The sequence below is a fragment of the Nanorana parkeri genome, unplaced genomic scaffold (genome assembly GCF_000935625.1).
Source record: "Nanorana parkeri isolate BGI_ZX_2015 unplaced genomic scaffold, ASM93562v1 scaffold96, whole genome shotgun sequence".
NCBI classification, from domain to species: Eukaryota; Metazoa; Chordata; class Amphibia; order Anura; family Dicroglossidae; genus Nanorana; species Nanorana parkeri.
This window is the reverse complement of record NW_017306364.1, coordinates 1611002-1632379: the sequence shown is the minus strand read 5'-3', so window position 1 is coordinate 1632379 and position 21378 is coordinate 1611002. Positions and strand designations below refer to the sequence as shown.

Genomic DNA, 21378 nt, shown 5'->3' with positions numbered 1-21378 from the left:
TTTTCCTTTTCAGCTCAGTTTTAAAGGGAAAGTCCGCTTTTTGAGAAAAAATAAGGGATGAAAACGAAATGAAAAATAATGATATGAAAGATGAAAAAGAAAAATGATAATAATAATAAAAAAATGAAAAAATAATAAAATAAATGAAAAATAATAAAATGAAAATAAAACATAATAAAATTATAAAATGAAAAATAAAACAATGAAAATCATAAATGAAAATAATAATAAATGCACACGTCTTTATAAATTAAAAAATGGGTATCTGTTATTTTTTGCATTGGGGACAGTAAAGCATTGCAACTGCGATCACTAGATCACGAGTGCATTGTTTTGGCTGCTGCAGACTCTTCTTCCCGTCCATGAATGGACTACAAGTGACGTCACCACACTTGTATTCTATTGAGCACTACAAGTCTCTCTGCTGTGGTGGCTGATGGAATTCGGAGTTTGTCCATTCACAGATCCTGCCAAGGGATCTGTGAATGAATGGCGCAGCTGTGTGGGTGAAGCACAGCCACACCAAATTCGAAAAAGTACACAAGCATGCAAGAACCCCGCGATTCGAGTAAGTAGGGGGGTGCTGATGTTTCACTGAATATGGGTGTGACATAAAACATGGTCAGAAAGGTAACCTCAGCCATTAAAGAAGACCTAACATAAAAATTCACACTACCCATCAATCAGCTGAGTGCGTATCAGCATGGCCGAATCACGGCATTATTTGGAGGAAACATCTCCAGTCTATGAGGTGAGTGTGTGTTTTTGGTGTACTGGTCCTTGAAGGAACACACCTAGAAGGTGAGAAGGAACAGCACCCACTATGCAAACCGTTCTGTACAAACTGACTCAGTCTGACATTCAGGACAATGAAAGTCGGCGCACAACAAGTCCTGACCGAGGATCTGACATTCCGCACGGCTTAGTCTTCTCCCTCCAAAGAAATGATACACAGTGTAACCGCAAGTGCAAGTGACATGACTTCATAGAGGGATGTGGGGTGTGATATGTATGACGCACAGGTAGGAGAAAGTGTCTGAGGTCCTGCATCCTAGCAACAAAAGATGCTAGGTGGTCCAAACCTCCTGTGTCCTAGCAAGGAAGAAAGCTAGAGCGCTCAAGCCTCCTGTATTCTAGCAACAAAGGATGCTAGGCAGGCCAAACGTCCAGTATCCTGGCACCAAAAGACATCAGGTAGCTCAACCCGCCTGCATCCTAGCAACAAAGGACGCTAGGTGGCAAGGAGCAACTTGTATCCTAGCAATTAAGAATGCTAGGTGGCCCAAACTTTCTGTATCCCAGCAACATATGTTGTTAGGCGGCTCGAGCCCCTTGCATCCTAGCAACAAAGGACGTTAGGTGGCAAGGTGCAGCTTGCATCCAAGCAACAAAGGATGCCAGATGGCCCAAGCCTCCTGTGTCCTAGCAACAAAGGATGCCAGATGGCCAAAACCTCCTGTATCCTAGCAACAAAGGATGCCAGAAGGCCCAAGCCTCCTATATCCCAGCAACAAAGGATGGCAGATGACCAAAGCCTTCTGTATCCTAGCAACAAAGGATGCCAGATGACCAAAGCCTCCTGTATCCTAGCAACAAAGGATGGCAGATGACCAAAGCCTTCTGTATCCTAGCAACAAAGGATGCCAGAAGGCCCAAGCCTCCTATATCCCAGCAACAACGGATGCTAGGTGGCTTTAGCCTCCTGAATCCTAGCAACAAAGTACACTAGGTGGTTCGTTGCTAGGACGCAGGCAGCTACAAAAGAATGCTATTGTGCTGTAGGCTGTACGAATGTAAACATAATCACAAACATCTGCATGCGTACAGTGTGAAATACATCACAGTCATACGCAGGACTTCAAATGCGGATGTAGGGTCGTATCCTAACGTGTGATCTGTCACTTTAATAATCCTTCAAATGTCTAATATGTTTTTGTTTTTTTTTAATAATCTGGTCTGTGAGTAACAGGGTCACTTTTGTGCGCCTGAAATAACAATACCTCACCATGTCTGGTAACAGCCAATAATGAAAAATAATTAAACAACATGAAAGAAGTCATCTGATTGGTCGCTATGGGTCTACTCTACACAGATCTTTATGTATATACTGATCAATAATGAGAAGTCATAAGGTGAAGTAGATGAGGCAGACGACTTCAGACCAACACAGAGGACGCAAAGCACTTAGCGAGATAAGCCGCACTGAAGGAGGTGAAGGACAGTGCAGCACAGGGAGGGACAATGACGTACCCATGTAGATGTTGTACAAGTTTTCCCTCGGCGAGGAGATATCCACTGTGTCATCAATCCCGAAATCTGATTTCACTCTCTGCAGGATGAAGTCTGCGCCTAGAACATACCGAGGGGAAAATTAGTTGTCTCATTCCTAGCTTCTCATTAAATACATCAGACTGACTTTATTGTAAATGGAGCAAAAAAATAAACGCTCAGCCGGAGTGCACGGATCCCCAATAACAGTCAGGTTCCATCTTTCCTCATCTGGGGAAATGAAACAACGAAATGACACATTTACGCGGCTGCTTTGGGCAAAAACGCTCCGCATTTCCTCCACAAAATTTCATAAACCTGCCCCTTTAAATCTTCTGCAGCACTTAAAGGAGAACTATGAGGTGAGTGATTTAGACTCGACCTCATAGTTCGAGCTGACGTGTGACAAGGAAACTGTCACAGGTCGGCTCAATAGATCGGGAAGTGACAGTGACTGTCACTCACGGCTCCCTGCAGGGATTCCCCCCTCCCCGCTCCGATCCTCCAGTGCTGACTGGGGAAACGGATGGGGAGGGGGTGGGCACAGCTGACTCTGCCTCTAGTTAGGCAGAGCCCGCTGTCACTCACGCAGCTGGGTGGATCTCAACAGTAATGTCGAGATCCGTCCCGGCTGCGCCAGTCTCAGTATATCGCGAGCTGTAGCTCGCTGTATACTGAGCTTAGGGTGACGGGAGGACGCTAGTTTGTGTCCTCCCGTTACCCTGAGGAGAACTATGGGGAAAAACACTGACCCCAATAGTTCTGCTTTAAAAGGGAACTTCACCCTCCCAAAAAAATCCCCAAACCCCCCCCCCCCCACTTGCCCTCTTCTGCTGTAATCACATACTTACCGTAACATGTTTCGTGCATGTTATTTACCTGTAAAAGCCTCCCTTCTGTAGACAACCAAAAAGACAAAACCAACAGTAAACTGGTGCTGCCCCATCTTACCTTCCTACCATTTCCCCGAAACAAAACCTAACCTTGCCCTCTGCCACCTTGTGCCAGCTCTGGGCAGGCTGTCACACACACATACCCTTACCTTGCCACGTATAAGCCCCAGGGGCTCCAAAGTACAGCATGTTGTTGATGAATCCTCCGCTGATGCCCATCTGGCACATGCCCGTTTTGTCCAGATCGGTGTTCACATTGCACATCTCATTGTGGTAGGTCTGCCATTCATCCTGACTGTTGTATAACAGGTCGTTGCCCCGCACATAACACTTGCCGATCATCCTGTACTGCTCTTCTCTAGTGCCCAGTATGGCCTGGACTGATGTATATCGATGGGCACACACCTGGTAAGAGACAAAGAGGTGACTTCATCATTGAAAATGACCTTGCCTTAACCAAGTCTGATAATAAGGGACAACTTTTCTTAATGTACTTATGTCTTCATTAAAACTATAGTACTTAAATGTGTTTTCAAATGCTTACTATCAGCCTCTTGCAGCTCAGAGTGAGAGAGGAAGAAGCAGCACAAGGAACCAATCAGTTCATGCTGACAAGAAGTATGTTGATAGGAGGAGAGAGCACAGTGACAGAGAGATGCCTCATAGTGACAACAGCATTAATTACTCAATGCACATGCATTTATTATAGCATGGAGCCAATAACTCGTTATGTAATATGCAGTGGCGGAACAATCACCATAGCGACCATTTCTAGTTATGCCCCTGATGATATCGCACATAGGGATGGGGTTTTTATAAATTGTCGCCATTTGTCTCTGTAAAGTAACTCTGGATCACCTGGATAATAGTCTCTGTGTGGTCATCGTCACTAGGTCCATTGGCAGTCTCAGTGTGGATACGCTCAGTATGAGGACCAGTAGTCTCTTCCCGGCCTTTTGGCTAAGATCAAGTGTAGTATCTGTTCTTATCAGTTTTCGGTGGGGAAAAGAACCGTCCTTGCGGGGGATGGTTACTTAGTACTCGCTGGAGTGAAAGAGCGTGTGGGGCGGCTTCCTGTGAGAGGGGAACCGCTCAGTACATGGCTTTCTGACTGAACAGATGCGAAGCTTGGTCTGGCTCGAGGGTTCGGGGGCGGCAGAAGCCTGTGGTGTTGTGCCCCCTGGGGGTGGCGTCCCAGGGGTGCTCAGAAAGTCACTTGGGTATGGGACCCCACATGACTCACTGTAGCACTTGGTCACACACCATATTGCTTTTTCTGCACAACGCCTCTTGGACAGGCCTTATGGCTAGTCCGGGGCAATATTTTTGCACTCCGGCCCCTAAGGCCTGTCAGCGTGGTGCACTGGCACTTTAGATTTATTTATGCACTCCATGCACGTTTGGCACTTTTTTATTTTTAAATTTGACCCACAGATGCGAAAGGTGCAGGTTTCTTCGGGGCCTATTCCTGACGCTGGGAGGAGATTCTGTGCCTCGTAGGGGGTTCTCTGTCTCCTCCCACCCAGGAAGGGGGTCTCTCTTCGGGAGAGCCCCCTTGCCAAGTACTGTGGGGGACCTGTTTCGGCAGGTCCCCAAAGGAAATGGACCATCGGCCTTCGGGTTGGTGGTCCAAAGTATCTCAACCCCTGTCAGGAGCCTTGCGCCCCGGGGGGTCGGGAAGTAGGTCCCTTCTTTGGAAGGACCTTGCACCCTTGTGCACGTTTTTGTGTGCTGTGATTTCACGGTTCACTTTTTTTGTTCACAGGGGGAAGTTTGTTTAGACGCACGTTCCACGGGCTTAAAAAAAAAAACAAAAAACAGTAGTCTCTTCCCAGACAACGCTCATGTCCTGGCAGTCCATTTCTGCACTAAACCCTTCGGTCTCTTTGCTGACCGTGTCCTTGGGACCTGTTTCGGCAGGTCCCCAAAGGAAAGGTCCACCGGCCTTCGGGTTGGTGGACCATAGTATCTCAACCCCTGTCAGGAGCCTTGCGCCCCGGGGGGTCGGGAAATGGGTCCCTTCTTAGGAAGGACCTTGCACCCTTGTGCACGTTTTTGTGTGCTGTGATTTCACGGTTCACTTTTTTTGTTCACAGGGGGAAGTTTGTTTAGACGCACGTTCCACGGGCTTCAAAAAAAAACAAAAAACAGTAGTCTCTTCCCAGACAACGTTCATGTCCTGGCAGTCCATTTCTGCACTAAACCCTTCGGTCTCTTTGCTGACCGTGTCCTCGATGCTCACATCCAGCAGCTGACTTACACCCTCTTTGTGCTGTCACTTTACTAGCAGTCTCCCCATGGCACACTCAGCAATGTCCTTCTCAATCTAGTCTTCATTTATCTCTCTTTGGTCAACACCAGAGCCTTATAATAGTTCATGGCCTGTCATCCACTTCCTCCTTATCTCAGTTCTGCTATCCACATCCCCTTGGGAGGTGCCTGTACATATATGTATGCATTAGGGGTGCACCGCAATGACTGAAATGAGAAAATGTGTCATGCTGAAACTGAAAAATCACTTTTTTTTCCCAACCTTTTAAAATTATTTTTACATGATTTATTTTTACTTTACTGTCAGTGGCTTTGGGGAATATCAGTGGGTCTGATATTTCCCTTTTAAAATAGAAATAGAGATTGGCGCCACAGAGTCCTCAATCTCTTTTTCTGTGGCCCCTGTTGTGAATGAACAGGAAGCCTCTATACCAGGGGTGCCCATTAGGTCGATCGCGATCTACCAGTCAATCGCAAAGCAAACACTGGTAGATCGCGATCTGCTCACTGTCCTGAGCTCCCTCCCACGGTGCTAGTGCGGCTAAATGCGTCAGTGGCTGCAGACAGGAAGGGGTGGGACACCTCTCCCAGTCTGTAGCGTCGGACACATTCGTCCACACTATCACCAGTGCGGGGCCGGACGCCCCTCCCAGTCTGTAGCGTCGGACATATTCGTCCACACTATGACCAGTGCGGGGTGGGACGCCCCTCCTGGTCTGCAATGTCTGACACATTCGTCCACACTATCACCGCAGGAGGACAGGACAGCGCACATGAGAGAAGAGCCTGGAAGATGCTGCAGTGCAGGTAAGGAAGACACAGCCAGGATAGAGAGAGAGGAGAAACCTTCAGATGTGAGAGGAGAGTCAGCCAGAAGAGAGAGAGAGAGCAAGACACAGCCAGGAGATAGAGAGACAGAGAGGGGACAGCCAGGGCAGAGAGACAGAAGAGACAGCCAGGAGAGAGAGAAGAGACAGCCAGGAGAGGGAGGGGGGAGAGAGAGAGAGAGAGAGAGAGAGACAGGAGAGAGAAAGAGACAGAGGGGACAGCCAGGGCAGAGAGAGAGAGAATAGACAGCCAGGAGAGAGAGAGAGAGAGAGAGAGGGGGGTGGGGGGAGAGAGACAGAGAGAGGGAGCCAGGGGAGAGATGCAGTAGCCCCAGTTTTAATGTGCTTGTTTTTTTAAATAAAAGGTGTTTTTTTCATTGGTAGATCTCATTGAGCTCGTCATTTGAAAAGTAGAACTCAAGACAAAAAATTGTGGGCACTGAGTGCTTCTGTCCATTCTTAAACTGAAGAGATTGTATCAGGTACAATATCCACAATCATGAGTGAACGGGAAGTGTTGTAGAGCACTTCCCGTTCATTCATAACTGGGGACAAAGTAAGCGTACTAGGTCCTCCGTTGTTTACACTCAGTGTTCAGGACTGATCGCTAAGGCACGGTTCACATCTAGGCATTCGCAAAACCAATGTCCCCTCCGATCCCCACTCCTTCTGCAGACACAGGTGGGGGAGAGCAGCGGGGATCGTAGGGGACACAGACTGGGGCCCAGCAGGGAGGAGAGAAGCTGGGGATGAACCACATTTTCAGCCGTTTTGGTATTATCGACATTTGGCTCACAGTACAACTTTCGGCTGAAATTTTGGTGCACCCCTTGTATGTATACAGTACATTGCCTAGCTCAGCAGACTGCTATATCCCATGTAAGACATAACACACCTTCCCAGGATCCTTTTCTGCTGTACTGAAATCCCAGAATACTTCGCTCCCGCCCTTCGTGCCAATGTTTTTAGCACTCGGCAAGCGCGGATCCATTAATCAAAAGCCTATTTTGGAAATGAAAAGCAAAGCCGAATCCCTGACTTGACACTTTGTTAATAGCAGGGCACGGTGCCCACGCCAGCAGATCCCATGACTGTGCAGAAACACAAAAGACGCAACACAGAAATACCAATTATCTGGAAAATCTTCTTGATAGACATTTTTTTTGGCTTGTTGCTGATGAAAAGTTTTTTACCCTTCAGATGTCTCTATTATTATGGAACTATTCTACTATTATGGAAGACAAGAGGATGACCACCAGATAGAGGAAGTTCTTGTGGCCTTTCTCACCTTATGCAAAACATTTCTGTTTCTTTAACAGTTTATTTTAAGACAAGAACGTTTTTTGATGTCATTTATTTTTATTGACAACATTTGTGGATGTTGGGAGAATTTCGTAATGGATAATCTCACAATAGCTACAGGGTACGGTTTTTCTGTATTGAGTACGAGTACCGATATTTTTTTCCCGATACTCGCTGATACCGAATACCGGAAGTCCCATTAAGGAAGCCAGGCAGTATGTAATGACTCGCCCCCCGGCTACTTGATTAGCCGGGAAGCCGTCTCCATACTCCCTCATCACCAGATGACCAGGAAGCATGGAGTCAGCTTTCTGGCCAATTGGGTAATGATTCGCCATCCTCCTTCCTGATTGGCCAGCTTCCCGACCAATCAGGAAGCAGGGCGCTGAGTCATGCTCTGAGTACATGCTACTGACTTCTTGTCTGATAATTTTTTTCGGTACTCGCCAATACCAAAACCAGAAGTCCCATTAAGGAAGTCGGGCAGCATGTAATGACTCGCCCCATGGCTACCTGATTGGCTGGGAAGCAGTATCCATGCTCCCTTGTCAGCAGGTGACGAGAAAGCATCGAGCCGGCTTCCTGGCCAATCAGGAAGCCAGGGGGCGGGTAAGGACTCGCCATCCGGCTTCCTGATTAGTCAGGAAGCCTGTCTCCATGCTCCCGCGTCACCAGGTGACTAAGGAGCAGCTTTGTGGTCAATCATTAAGCCAGGGAGTGGGTAATGACTTGCTGCCCAGCTTCCTGACCAATCAGGAAGCCAGGCGTCAAGTCATTACACGCCGCCTAAGCTTCCTGATTGGCTGGGAAGTTGGCTCCATGCTCCCTCATCACTTGCTGACGAGGAAGCATGGAGCCGGCCAGTCGGCCAATCAGGAAGCCGGGGGGTGAGTCATTATCTGCGCCCCGGTTTCCTAATTGGCCTGGCAGTCAGCTACATTCTCCCTGGTGATGAGAAAGCATGGAGCCGGCTTTCTGGCCAATCAGGAAGCCAGGGGGCAGGTAAAGAACGCCACCCGACTTCCTGACCAGCTTTCTGACCAACCAGGAAGGCAGGTGGCGAGTCATTACACCCCAACCGACTTACAGGATTGGCCTTGAGGCCACGTTCCGTCATCACCAGGAAAAGGGGAAGCATGGAGCCGGCTTTCCTGCCAATCAGGAAGCCAGGGGGGTGGGTAATGACTCGCCACCCGGCTTCCTGATTGGTCAGATTCCCGACCACCAAGTCATTACACGCCGCCTGGCTTCCTGATTAGCCTGGAAGCTGGCTCCATGGATTCATGATCATCCAGGAAGCCGACTCCATGCTCCTTTGTGATTGGCCAGCTTCCTGATTGCCTTCCTTTGTGGTCAATCAGTAAGCCAAGCTTTCTGATTATGTAATGACTCGCCGCCCAGCTTCCTGATACTGGAAGTTCGAGTACTCGCCCAAATACTAGGTATCGGCACTGATCCTTAATAAAAAGGAAGCTCTATCTGTCTCATAAAAATTCATTTGTGCACAGTATTGGATGACCGAGTAATTGTCAAAGTATCACTGTAAACTAAAAAACAGAATGGTAATAAAGGGGGATATACAGGCTGGTATTCAAGTGGTTAAGTTCAGGATGCAGCATTATAGGCGATCATTAGATGATACCGTCCACCAATAATGAAATTGGAAAGTTCTCTGAGAGAACTTTCTCTCAGAATAATTCCTCTAAGCCGGTCCTGTCCCCCTGCTGCTGCATATACCCACAAGTATCCAAAATTCAACTCGGCAAATAAAAAAAGACCCCCAAAAAGTAAATCTTGTACTCTGCTATTCCTTCCTACCCTGCCGTCCTTGGCAGATGCTTATTAGTGTCTTATAGTAAGCAGAACCCTGTTGTAAATCCCAGCATGCTTTGCCCGCACACACTTACTTTCACACTGAGCTAGGCTAATCTTATTAGGGGCCCTTTTAGTATTAGCTGGCAATGACAATTATGATGCATTGCAGATGTCGGGCATTTTCCAATATCCTGATGCGGCAGACACAGGAGGAAGATGAGAAGAGGGGCAGCTGGGAATGCAGATCAGGAGCACTTCAGGATACAGGAAGCGTCCCGTTACTTGGCATGTGTGGCGGAAAATGACACATAGGTTTAAAAGGACAATACGACGTTTCATAATTATCCGGGACACAAAAAGGTAGACAATGATGGGAAGACGGAGATGATGTTATGGCCTATGAAATAAAATATTTTCTTTATACTGTACCCCTCTATTTCTTCATACTGTACCCCTCTATTTCTTTATACTGTACCCTTCTATTTCTTTATACTGTACCCCTCTATTTCTTTATACTGTACCCCTCTATTTCTTTATACTGTACCCTTCTATTTCTTTATACTGTACCCCTCTATTTCTTTATACTGTACCCTTCTATTTATACTGTACCCTTCTATTTATACTGAACCCCTCTATTTCTTTATACTGTACCCCTCTTTCTTTATACTGTACCCCTCTATTTCTTTATACTGGACCCTTCTATTTCTTTATACTGTACCCTTCTATTTCTTCATACTGTACCCTTCTATTTCTTTATACTGTACCCTTCTATTTCTTCACACTGTACCCTTCTATTTCTTTATACTGTACCCTTCTATTTTCATCATATGGCATCATTCTGTGTATTTTCTTTGTACTGTATCTTTCAATTTTTTTTTACTGTATCATTCTTTTTATTTTTTCTTTATACTGTAAAATTCTATTTTTTCATGCTGTATTCTTTTTTATTCTATCTTCCTCATACTGTATCTTTCTATCTTCCTCATACTATATCTTTCCATCTTCCTCATACTGTATCTTTTTATCTTCCTCATACTGTATCTTTCTATTTTTTTCATACTTTACCATTCTTTCTACTTTCTTTATACTGTACCATTCTAATTTCTTCATACTGTATCATTTGTTCTATTTTCTTTGCAATGTACCATGCATTTTGGGGCGGTGGGTTCTAAAAAGTGGTGCACGCACTTTTTTGGTGTGATTGTCATGTGTTGGGCAGCCCATTGGTATGTATGGGCTGCCCGAACGTTATGCACCTTAACACGTATACATGTTGCACACGCACAGGTGTGAACCTTTCTGTGAGCCTGTCCTCGCAGGCGTGCTGGGGTGCCACAAAGAATGAATGGCACTGCAGTGAGTCTGAAAAACAGGTACACTACAGGAAGGCGTGCAATTTCATGAGCGTTCCTTCGGTGCACAGGTGTAAAAAGCTTACAAGAGGTTTGGAAAGTACAATAAGTACTTTTTTTTTATTTTTCTATTTATTGAACGGATATTACAACACGCTTCCAATGGTATATTTAGCAGACAAGGGAGCAAATAAGAGAAACTCATCGTTAGGACCCATTAACACTTTGGCGCTGTGGGGCAATGAATGGTAAAAGCATTTGGACAATGCAGTGCCATTCATTCTGAATAGTTATGGGAGGTGCATAAGGAAATTCATTCTATATGGGGCCCTAACACACCTTCCAAAGGACATGAGTTGCAGCATAGAGCAAGGCAATAAAATGCGTTGCCAGAAAATGGATTTAAGGGCATATAACATACATTGCCATGATTTCGGTAAGGCACTTTAAAGTTGAACTGCTGTAAGCCTGGACAGCTCAGGTGGAGTGTATACTGAAAAGCGCAGGAGGTCACTTTTGTGAAATGTAACCCCATAATGATCCGTAGATCCAGAATTATCTGAAATTATCATATTGAAATTGTGCTTTTCCTTTCTGGTTCCCATTAATCAAACCACAAAAGGTATTTCCCAGCATGCTTTGCTTTCCCCATAACTCAGAAGACTTCACTTACCAAGACACGACCTCCGGGTCCTTGTGACTCTACCGTGACTCCCAACCACATATTCTCAATGAGGTTACGGCCGGGCTGACCTGTGGACACAATGACATCAGAAAGACTTCTTAAGACTAAATTAGATTACCTCAGTTATTGCTATTTACTAACAGAATGAAACGATATTGTCAGCCAATTATAAACAATTAGGGTTTAGAGGTGACCTCCGGCCTTCCCTTCCGTCTCTCCTGGACTGAAATAGCTTCCTCTGATTTCATTCCACACTGTCAGCTTCTCACAATGTGCATTAGAATCTTCAGTAAGTCAGATAGAGCCCACCTCATTTCCTGGATGCATGACGTCCAGCACCATCTAGCGCTTCCCTCCTCAGCTTTACTGTCCTTGCCCCTGTCCCTTTTATTCATTGGATATCACTTCTTTCAATCATAGAGGCTCAGCATCACATGTGGGTGTTACCTACAATGATCTGCATGCAAATACAGTATGACTAGGAACGCCAACTCCTCCAGACTGAGACCCACCCATCAAGACATTTTGATATTTGCATATGCCCTCCTAAGAGCCAGCCCACTGCTTGCATCAGAGTTGAGGTGGTACACTGAGGAGGAGAACAACATGCAATTAAAAAATTCAAAATCATAACGTTTTCAATAAATACCTCTTGAGACTCAGTGACATCATCATCAGCCTTTGCTCCATATTAAGATAGAGTTCGGTGGGAGGGGCCAACAGACCCCTGTAAACATCACAGAAACTTGCCCCAAGCGTTATATAAAAGAACACATCCTCAGCAACACTTTAGATGTCCATTCCTGCTTGCCGTTCTGGAGACTTTAGCTGTGCAATCTTCTGATCGGTTGCTTGATTACACTCTAATCAAATGCAATCAAGCAACTGATCAGCAGATTGTACAGCTAAAGTCTGCAAGGGCCAGCAGGGATGTTTATCCTAAGGGATGCTGAGAATGAGATCTTTCATATAATATTTGGGAACAGCAGAACAGTGGCTGCCATGTGCCGGCCCTAAAGATCCCTCCCACACACGAGGAAGAGCGGGAAAAAAAAATGATGGTAGAGAAAGCCAATAGCTGTGACAGGGGAGGCAATGCCAATACAGACCAGGAGCAGAGAGGGGGATGTATGATGACTTAAGTCATTCAGACTTCAAATGGCAGGCTCAAGATAGCTGCACGCTGCAGGCAAGGGTCCATTTAAATTATTTTCTGCTCAGTGAACAAACACATTTTTGCTGGAGTAAATATAATAAGCAACCCTGAGCTGTCTATGTGGCAGATGAAACCTCCGCTTATGGTGTGCCAGCCCTGTAGATGTGGGAGTAATATAGGAAATCAGGCTATGAAGGATTGCCAAAGTTACAAGTAGAATTCGATACATTTCAGTCAAAGTCATATTTACATTGCTGGAATTTTACCTAAAGCAGACCTGGGCTACAGAATAAACATATCTGTCATGTATTCACACTGTTTCATCTTCAGGACATGTTGGTTGGCTTAAACAATCCGAGAGTAATTTTATATGTCAGAGACTCCAGTGTGAGATCTTCCCACATCAAGTGTATTTCCACTATTGCAGCCAAACTGGGATAACACAACTATGTATATGTTATATGTTCCCATTCACATAGCATAACTTCAAAAAATATGTAAACATTTCTGCTTACCTTTTATTTGCTTGCTTGAACAATTCTATCTAGTTTCCCCCTTCTATGTAATGTAAATGGGGGGGAGGGGGGAGCTGGGGAGTTTACCATAACTAACCATGTCTGTACTGTGCACCAGATCCCATTATCAGCTGCAAACTAGATATGTATGCTGTGTATACTGTATACTATATTTAAAAGCTTGGGTTGTACATTGTATGTTAAAGGAGAACTATGGGGTTAAGGCTTTTCCCCATAGTTCTCCTTAGGGTAACGGGAGGACACAAACTCACCCTTGGCTCAGTATACTGCGAGCTGCTGCTCGCGGTATACTGAGACACCGCAGCTGAAGCGGATCCCGACAATTGTGCCAGGATCCGCCCAGCTCCGTGACTGACAGCTGGCTCTGCCTATCTAGAGGCAGAGCCAGCTGTACCCACCCCCTCCCGTGTCCGTTCCGCCAGTCAGCGCTCCCGTCACTGCAGAGAGCCCTGACAGGATTGAGAGGTGAGCGAACGCCGGTATGTGTTCGCTCACCTCCCGATCTACTGAGCCGACCTGTGACAGTCTCATTGTCACAGGTCGGCTAGAACTATGAGGTGAGTGAAAAGCACTCACCTCATAGTTCTCCTTTAACATACTTTCCCTCAGTTTGAAATTGTTCAGAATAGTTTGCTGTTCTAAGTATAACCCGCTCCAAAAAATCAATTACAATTACTTTTGTATGATTTGTGAGTGGGAACACTAAGGGGTGCATTTATAAACAATGTGCAGAGCCATTTGTCCTGTGAATCTCTGTGAACATTGGTTCTGTGCAAGTAGAGGTAAAGAAGGAACATTCTTCGTATTAGTATGGTGGATTTTCTTATCAGGTCAAATGTAATGTAATACAATGTAATACCACCTTTTGGCCACTAGGTGGAGCTGATTTTCTATGCTTCTCAGCTCCATCTAATGGCCAGAATCAGGTATTACATTACATGATGGTTTATTGACATGCCAGGTTTACAGTGATGCAATACAACTTTGAGGCTATGTAATGAGTTGGTAGTTTAACTTCAAGTTCTCCACAGATTTCTAGTTATTCAATAACCATTGAAGCTGCTCTTAATCAAAAGCCCAGTGAATACAGACCACGTGACCTAATCATCCATTAACTGCTCATGTACGGGAACATCTACCAACATTAAAGTTGCACTGATATCCTTATCAATGTAAATCATGGCTGGCAAAACTTAAACTTACTTTCCTGTTCGATAGAGACGCGGAAACAATCTGATTTTGACATGGTGATAGGGCACGCATAGAGGGCACCGGTCCGGTTAACATTAACACCAGAGGGTGCTGCATCCTGTGGAGCTCCCGCCAGCAACCTGCAGAAGACATAAAATCGGAACCATTATTAGTAAATGTTGCTTTTTTCTGTATTTCTGTTCCTCCTGGTAATATCTCTTCAATTACACATTTGGAGTAGAATGTGGAGTGTTTTTATCATGGTCTCAGTGACAACCACTTCTCCCATTTCTTGGCCTGGCGTCACAGGGACAGGAAGTAAGGGAAAAACTCCCCAGTGGGATCACAGACTGAAATGGCGTGAGAACCGATTGTCTACACAAAGGATCAGGAAACAATCACTGTGATGCCAGATCATGTAACCAGCCGATCATGGTGATCATATGAGGCTTGAGGCTGGGTTCACACCATTTTACGGACCAGATCTGGAACATAGTGCATTTAATTTTTGCCTCGATTTTACCGCAATTGGAATTTGATTTATATTTTAGCTTAAAATTGTCTTACAGGTGCGTTCCATGCGTTTTGGATTCGTTCCAGTGCATTCCAGACCAGACAAAAAAAAAGGACAAGCAGTATTTTTCTGGTCTGGTCCGGAACAGACTGCGCTGGTGGGAACAGAGGCCAGAAATAGCATAGGGATACATTAAGATGCATTTTGGGTCTGGAAATAGTCTGGTCTGGAGATGATCCGGATGTGGTGAGAATGGGCCCTAATAACAAAACAAACCTGTCGGCCTGAGCTGTCACTGCCACTCTCTGTACAAGGCACGGTAACAGCTGAGGCCGGCAGGTTCGTTTGTTATTAAGCCTCATGATTTGGCTCATTATATTTTTATTATTATTATTATTATACAAGATTTATTTAGCGCCAACAGTGTCAGGCTGGAGCACAAACCTAGCCTAGCAGAATTACAAAGCAGAGTGTATTTCTCACATGTATTTCCAGGATTTAACAGTTTTTAAAGAGGAAAGCCTCTGAAGAAATGAATTGGAACAACGTAATAATAATAAGCTGCCAATATACTGTAAATGGATTCACTATCCAAACACTGGAGGGAAGAATGTCAGCTCTGCATTCTTGCTGAATAATCTTTGTGTCTTTCTGCAGGATTTCATTTCGTCTCTCCCACTCCATTCTTCCTCCTGTCTTCCTCCTCCTCATACTTTCTCCCCCTTGCATCCTGATACAGTGTTTAGACGGAGGTGGTCTGCGTTCCATCACCAGAGTGGGGGGGAGTTGGGAAGGTGTCTGCACACATACCTGCATGTTCCAAGCACCTTATCCCATTTATCACTACAAAAAGCTGAGCTCATGATTCCAGTGCATAGTAGGAGCATATGTATGGCTTAGCCTGGGGCAACCTCTGACTCTCCAGCTGTTGTGAAGCTATTAGTCCTTGCATGCTTTGTTAGCCAACGTCTCACACTGGGAGCTAAATTGTTCAGGTGCCTGACGTTCCTCTGGTTGCAGCCCAACTGAACTGCTATATACATTCCAGGTGCAGCAAAACACAGAAAAAAGAGTGTCAAATCTTGGTTATCTTTAGAGAGCAGCCACAGCCTGAGTAGAAAAGCCTGTCCCCTGCCCAGTGGCGTCACAAGGGGGGTGCGGCCCGGGTGCCACCATTGGAGGGGTGACACCAAAATGACTGACAGACATTTTGGTGTCACCCCCTATGAAAAGTCGGGCACTCGGTCATGGACCGAGAGCCAGACAGTGTGAGGAGCGAGGAAGGGGACCCGGCGGCATACATTATCCCGCCGGGTGAATGTCCCCTCCTCTCTCTGCAGGCGGCCATCTTTGTGTCATCAAAAAGACCACCACGCATGTGTGATGACGTCACTGTGGGGTGTCACCTGGTCTCCGCCCCCGGGTGACACCCAGCCTCGGGACGCCCCTGCCAGCATGCTGTGGAAGCCTTGCTCTCTGTCCCCTGTTGTGTCAGGCCTATAGCTCTGCAATCAGCAAATTTCATGCTCAGTGCGGTTTGGTACGGGACCACTGCTTCCACACAGAGAACAAGGGTCTTTCTCTGCAGGGGTCAGGCTTTTCTTCTCAGGCTGTGGCTGCTTTCTATAGTGAAGCTACTGCAAGACATTGAGCACCTTTTGAGTTGATGGACCTGGAATGTACTGTACAGTATATTGCTAATTTAAAGAGCAATTCCACTTTTGTTGAGAAAGAAAAAAAAATCAATCCTTTGAGAGTGATGAATGTACACTGGAAGGGTTTTAACAAACTTGTTGCAGATTCCTAAAGGGTTCTGTTCTAAAGAAATAGAAGTCAGCCAATCACAGAAGCAGGAAGTGACATTTCTGGGGGAGTTCTGTACAGCAGCTGTGTAAAGCACGCCTCCAGGTCAATTTTTTGACAGTTTTAGAAAATCACAGTCATTTAATAACAGTACATTACAAAATGGCTTGTGTAACAATTATATATGCTGTATTTTTTGTGTGCAATTTTTTCATTTTGCTGCTCCCTCCCCTTGTGCAGGGTGACTGGTCTTGTCTCCGCCCTCTCCTGTAATAAGGACTGGTCACTGCAGCTCTCTCTCTCCTTATACAGGGTGACTGGTCTTGTGTCCGCCCCTCCTGTAATAAAGAACAGTCACTGCTGCTCTCTCGCCTGGTGCAGAATTACTGGTCTTGTCTCCACCCCCTCCTGTAATAAAGACTGGTAATCGCTGCTGTCTCTCTCCTTGTGCAGGGTGACTGATCTTGTTTCCGCCCTCTCCTGTAATAAGGACTGGTCACTGCTGCTTTCTCTCCTGGTGCAGGGTGACTGGTCTTGTCTCCGCCCTCCCCTGTAATAAGGACTGGTCACTGCAGCTCTCTCTCTCCTTATACAGGGTGACTGGTCTTGTGTCCGCCCCTCCTGTAATAAAGAACAGTCACTGCTGCTCTCTTGCCTGGTGCAGAATTACTGGTCTTGTCCCCACCCCCTCCTGTAATAAAGACTGGTGACTGCTGCTCTCCCTCCTTATGCAAGGTGACTGGTCTTGTCTCCGCCCCCTCCTGTAATATAGACTGGTAATCGCTGCTGTCTCTCTCCTTGTGCAGGGTGACTGATCTTGTTTCCGCCCCCTCCTGTAATAAGGACTGGTCACTGCTGCTCTCTCTCCTGGTGCAAAGTGACTGGCCTTGTCTCCACCTTCTCCTGTAATAAAGACTTGTGACTGCTGCTCTCCCTCCTTGTGCAGGGTGACTGGTCTTCTATCCAACCCCCTCCTGTAATATAGACTGGTAACCGCTGCTCTCTCTCTTTCCTTGTGCAGGATGACTGGTCTTGTCTCCGCCCCCTCCTGTAATAAAGACCGGTCACTGCTGCTCTCTCTCTTTCCTTGAGCAGGGTGACTGGTCTCGTCTCCGCCTCCTCCTGTAATAAAGACCGGTCACTGCTGTTCTCTCTCCTGTTGCAGAGTGACTGGCCTTGTCTCCGCCCCCTCCCGTAGTGGGTGCATCTACTGGGTCCCTCCCACAGGTTATGTACAGCAGAGTGACGATGTAACGGGGGGTATTATCAGGAAGCAATGATGTGGTATATGGGGGGTATTATCACGCAGCAATGATGTGGTATATGGGGGGTATTATCACGCAGCAATGATGTGGTATATGGGGGGTATTATCACGCAGCAATGATGTGGTATATGGGGGGTATTATCACGCAGCAATGATGTGGTATATGGGGGGTATTATCACGCAGCAATGATGTGGTATATGGGGGGTATTATCACGCAGCAATGATGTGGTATATGGGGGGTATTATCACGCAGCAATGATGTGGTATATGGGGGGTATTATCACGCAGCAATGATGTGGTATATGGGGGGTATTATCACGCAGCAATGATGTGGTATATGGGGGGTATTATCACGCAGCAATGATGTGGTATATGGGGGGTATTATCACGCAGCAATGATGTGGTATATGGGGGGTATTATCACGCAGCAATGATGTGGTATATGGGGGGTATTATCACGCAGCAATGATGTGGTATATGGGGGGTATTATCACGCAGCAATGATGTGGTATATGGGGGGTATTATCACGCAGCAATGATGTGGTATATGGGGGGTATTATCACGCAGCAATGATGTGGTATATGGGGGGTATTATCACGCAGCAATGATGTGGTATATGGGGGGTATTATCACGCAGCAATGATGTGGTATATGGGGGGTATTATCACGCAGCAATGATGTGGTATATGGGGGGTATTATCACGCAGCAATGATGTGGTATATGGGGGGTATTATCACGCAGCAATGATGTGGTATATGGGGGGTATTATCACGCAGCAATGATGTGGTATATGGGGGGTATTATCACGCAGCAATGATGTGGTATATGGGGGGTATTATCACGCAGCAATGATGTGGTATATGGGGGGTATTATCACGCAGCAATGATGTGGTATATGGGGGGTATTATCACGCAGCAATGATGTGGTATATGGGGGGTATTATCACGCAGCAATGATGTGGTATATGGGGGGTATTATCACGCAGCAATGATGTGGTATATGGGGGGTATTATCACGCAGCAATGATGTGGTATATGGGGGGTATTATCACGCAGCAATGATGTGGTATATGGGGGGTATTATCACACAGCAATGATGTAGTATATGGGGGGTATATCAGGAAGCAATGATGTAGTATATGGGGGGTATATCAGGAAGCAATGATGTGGCATATGGGGGGTCTTGTCAGGCAGCAATGACATGGTGTGTTTCGTAGCCCTACAAGGGGTTAATGCTCCTCATTGGGTAACGGTAAAAGCTTGTGCTGTGACTAATGGCAGGAGACGGACTACCTGCATGTCTGGAATGCCTGGGGTAGGAGGTGATTCAGAGGAAACGGCAGATAACGCTCAACACGCCACACCCTGAGTGACACACGGCGGGCAGTGTCAAGCTCCATTCACGTACACACGCTCCAGCACAATGACGAACTCAGGCAGGTCACGTGGCTGCGGTGCCAAGCTTCTATGACAAAGAATACTACACCAAGTAATGGGTCGAGTGCCAGCACACCCAGACCTTCTGCTATTCAATGACAAGTGGGAACACCGCACTGCGCCACCATACACAGCTGCCAGCCTGCTAAGAGATGTGTGTACACGACCGATGCCAAATCACACACCTTCCAGACCACAACATGACCGTATTGTGGTACACACAGCCAGGACAAGGCTGGAAATGCTGAGCAGAAGTAATCCTAAATGGCATGTAAGGCAGGGAATGTAGTTACTATAATGGCACTGGAGGGCCACAGCCTATGGTGGCAGGACAAGAGGGGGCATGAAGCCTAACACGCACTGTGATCATGTGCTCCCTTCTGGCAGCCTCTGGACATTTATCGATACGTTTAGCTAGAGGACTGCAGGGGTAATGGGATGCTGAGAGGAGTCAGAAGACACTTTATAGTTCAGGAAACATATTGTGATCTTATTTTGTTGCCCTTTTCTGGCCACCTCTGAACACTTGTGGCTACATTCAGCTAGAGGACTGTAGGGGATGTTCAGAGGAGTCAGAGGACTCTTTATAGTTCACGAAATATATAAAGCAGTCAGAATGTTGCTTTGCCTAAATGAAAATTCCAGCAGTAGGTTGAAAAGGTACATCCAGGCATTGCCCTCTTTCATTCACATCTCCCTTTCCCACTCTAGATTATGCCCCAGCATTATTATTTTTAACCTTGCACTTGTGGCATTATCCCCTGGCTTGTAAAATTCCTGCAGGGGTAGCTGCTGGGAGGGCAGTTCTAGTTGAAGAAAGCCCCCCCCCCCCCGAACTACATCTCCCAAGAGCCCTTTCCCTACACACAGTGTGTTTAGCTCTGCATGTATAAATTACAATAACCAAATCATCACCATACATAAATAATAGAACAAGGACCAACAGACAAGGCACAATTTCTAGTTCCATCACCATATCTAACATTTAGCTTTAAGGTGGGACCAGGGGCGTAACTAGAAATCACAGGGCCCCATAGCAAAATTTTGTAAGGGGCCCTCTGGTTTCTAGTTACACCCACCTGATAACCCAAACAAGAGAGTGACCCGGCAGAGCCCACCATAGACTCTCTATGGTGGGCTCTGAAGGGTCTCAGGTGGGCTGGTCAAATCCTCTTACCTGTCAGCCCCGATACACTGTCCGCCTCCTCCTACTCCGCGGGCGCCGCCTCCAACTAGTGGCAAGTTATTCATATGCAATATTCAAATGCAAAAAAAGGCCAATTGTTTAGTCCTCCATATACAGATGCGCTGGCCGTATTCCTTTAAAAGCTGCAGCAAAACCAGACTGAGAACTGAGAGCAGGCTCCGTTCACCACATCTGCATTAACCGATTTTCGTACATGTAAACAAAGACGGCACAATAGGTCAGATAAGGTTGACAAGAATTGCTCGTTCTGGGTAATGGAAACATTAAGCGACCACAAAAAATTAAAACAGACCGTCTTACGTAAAAGCTAGTAATAAGAAGAATAACCCAAAAATATATATTTAGACATTCCCACATCATCATAGCTCTGGAACTATTGCTCTTCAGAATGAGCTGTGCTGTCTCTGTTTTATGATCACAGGCACCTAGAGTCTACAATATGCCGGATAAAGGAATTAAAGTGTATGTCAGGGCAAAAGAAAAAAAAATACATCTCTGCAATATATACATATTTCCCCGTGCATTAAAAACACTACAAGTATACAAAAATAGCTGTGGATCTGCCAGAAATCCAGTGTGATCCTAACGTCCTGTTTGGGGCTGACAGCGGGGATCCTCTAATGCAGTGGTTCTCAACCTATGTAACCTCAGTACCCACATTTGTCCTTGGTCATTAAGTCGTGGCCCAAGTTGCACTACAAATGGAACACAGTGTGGGCTGCTGTGCTGGTATGAAGCTCCATCCATATGTGCATCCACTAGCACAGCTTCCTTGCACACCCTGTAGAGGTTCCGGGGAGACAGATTGTGATGTCACTCCGGTCACATTGTGTGCAGAGAAGTGGCTTTTGGG

General features: G+C 46.1%; 1 protein-coding gene across 1 annotated transcript in view; it reads right to left on the bottom strand.

Annotated features, from left to right (window-relative positions):
- The window catches only part of ITGA3 (integrin subunit alpha 3), a 74114-nt gene that overhangs the window by 31792 nt on the left and 20944 nt on the right, over positions 1–21378 (bottom strand). The window contains exons 2-5 of the mRNA XM_018552746.1: positions 14309–14436; positions 11402–11481; positions 3311–3566; positions 2251–2349 (exon numbers count right to left, since the gene is read on the bottom strand). Coding sequence (XP_018408248.1) covers positions 2251–2349; positions 3311–3566; positions 11402–11481; positions 14309–14436 — 563 coding nt within the window. The remainder of the gene's footprint in view (positions 1–2250; positions 2350–3310; positions 3567–11401; positions 11482–14308; positions 14437–21378) is intronic.